This window comes from Phacochoerus africanus, chromosome 7 (assembly GCF_016906955.1).
Source record: "Phacochoerus africanus isolate WHEZ1 chromosome 7, ROS_Pafr_v1, whole genome shotgun sequence".
NCBI classification, from domain to species: Eukaryota; Metazoa; Chordata; class Mammalia; order Artiodactyla; family Suidae; genus Phacochoerus; species Phacochoerus africanus.
The window spans coordinates 22,790,845-22,792,481 of record NC_062550.1 but is presented as its reverse complement, the minus strand read 5'-3'; the positions used below and the strand labels follow the sequence as shown (position 1 = coordinate 22,792,481).

The 1,637-nt window shown below is 35.8% G+C and overlaps 1 protein-coding gene across 1 annotated transcript; it reads right to left on the bottom strand.

Annotated features, from left to right (window-relative positions):
* Positions 1-407: 407 nt before the first annotated feature.
* Positions 408-1,346, bottom strand: LOC125130484 (olfactory receptor 6C3-like). Its single transcript, XM_047785811.1, has one exon. It carries the CDS (start codon positions 1,344-1,346, stop codon positions 408-410), a length of 939 nt encoding a protein of 312 aa, XP_047641767.1.
* Between the last annotated feature and the right edge of the window lie 291 nt (positions 1,347-1,637).

Sequence of the window (1,637 nt, the reverse complement as noted above, 5' to 3'; positions counted from 1 at the left end):
TAAATTGGTAGCATTATAAAAAATATTAGTCTTAAGTAGATAGTAACTACATAGAAATAAAGGATGGCAATAACATTTACATTCCATGCTACATTAAATATACTTTGAATGATAAATATTTTACAATCTTGATTACCTAGAATTCAGAGACAAAAGAGACAGATTGAAAAAACTAGATTGACTTCTTTCATATAATCAGAGGGAAAGGAAATTAGATGAGAAAAAACTCTCTACTGAAGAATATAAATAAAATTAGCTTCTTTGGATCAAAGATTTTTGCAAAAACAAAGTGTGAAAAGAGAGAAAGATCAATACCAAATGAAAGAGAAAAAGGGAAGAAGCTAAAAACAAACTTATTAACAGAGACTTTTTTGTTCATTTCCTTTACACATAGAACAATAGCATATTCACCTGTTTGAGAAAGAAACAATCCTATGTATCATATTCACAAAGGCTCTTTTCACCTGTTGGTTCCGTAAACTGTAGATAAAAGGGCTCAAAAGTGGTGCAACAGTGGTACTGAGCACTGCAACTCCCTTGGAAAAAGATGTTTTTTGTCTGACTGAAGGTTTAACATACATGAAGATGCAGCTGCCATAAGAAAGGGATATCACAATCATGTGAGATGAACATGTTGAGAAAGCTTTTTTCCTCTGATTACTTGAGGGGAGTTTTAGAATTGTTAATACAATATAGGTATATGACATTATCACCACTACAAGAGTGATCACAAGTGTCACCACAGCTGAGACGAATCCCATGGTCTCAATGAGATGTGTGTCTGAGCAGGAGATCTGCAGGAGGGGAGTTGGGTCACACCCAAAATGATCAACAATGTTGGAAGCACAAAAGTCAAGCTTTAGAACTAGGAGGAGAGGTACAAAGACGGTAAAGAACCCAGCGATCCAACAACTGAGGACAAGCTGAATGCAGATTTTACTGTTCATGATGGCTGTGTAATGCAGGGGCTTACAGATGGCAACATAGCGGTCATAGGACATTGCTGCCAGCAAGTAAAATTCAGATGCTCCAAAAAGGAAGACAAAAAACAGCTGAATAATACAGTTGTTATAGGAAATGGTTTTGTCCCCAGTTACCATCATACCAAGACATTTAGGGATGCTTGTAGTAGTAAAGGAAATTTCCAAGAAGGAAAAGTTCCGAAGGAAAAAATACATGGGGGTCTTGAGGTGAATATCCACCAGGGTGAGTAGGATAATGATCAGATTTCCAGTGATGCTTAGCAAGTAGGTGAGAAGAAGGAAGATACATAATACAACTTTCAGTTGTGGGTCATCGGTCAAACCTGCTAGAATAAACATGGTCACTCTTGTATGGTTTTCCATTATTTTCCTCTATTTTTCCAGGTCTACATAAGAAAAGAAAAAAAGAAAAAAAATGAAGATAAGAATGATCCCAATGAAAAACAACAGCAATTACTAGTGTTTAAGGCAGTTAGCAAAATGATGTTTCAAACAGAACAATAAAATGCTCATTCATATTTTAAAGTTGTTTACGCCATGAAGACCAAGAGTTGGCATTTCCAGAGTATCTGGACAGAGAATTCAATCTTTAGTTTGCAATTCTGCCACCCAATAACCTACATGATAGTACTGATTGTTGACTGTGAATAAACT

Excerpts from the sequence above, each read along its gene's own strand:
- LOC125130484 (XM_047785811.1), bottom strand. The coding sequence starts at position 1,346 with ATGGAAAACCATACAAGAGTGACCATGTTTATTCTAGCAGGTTTGACC.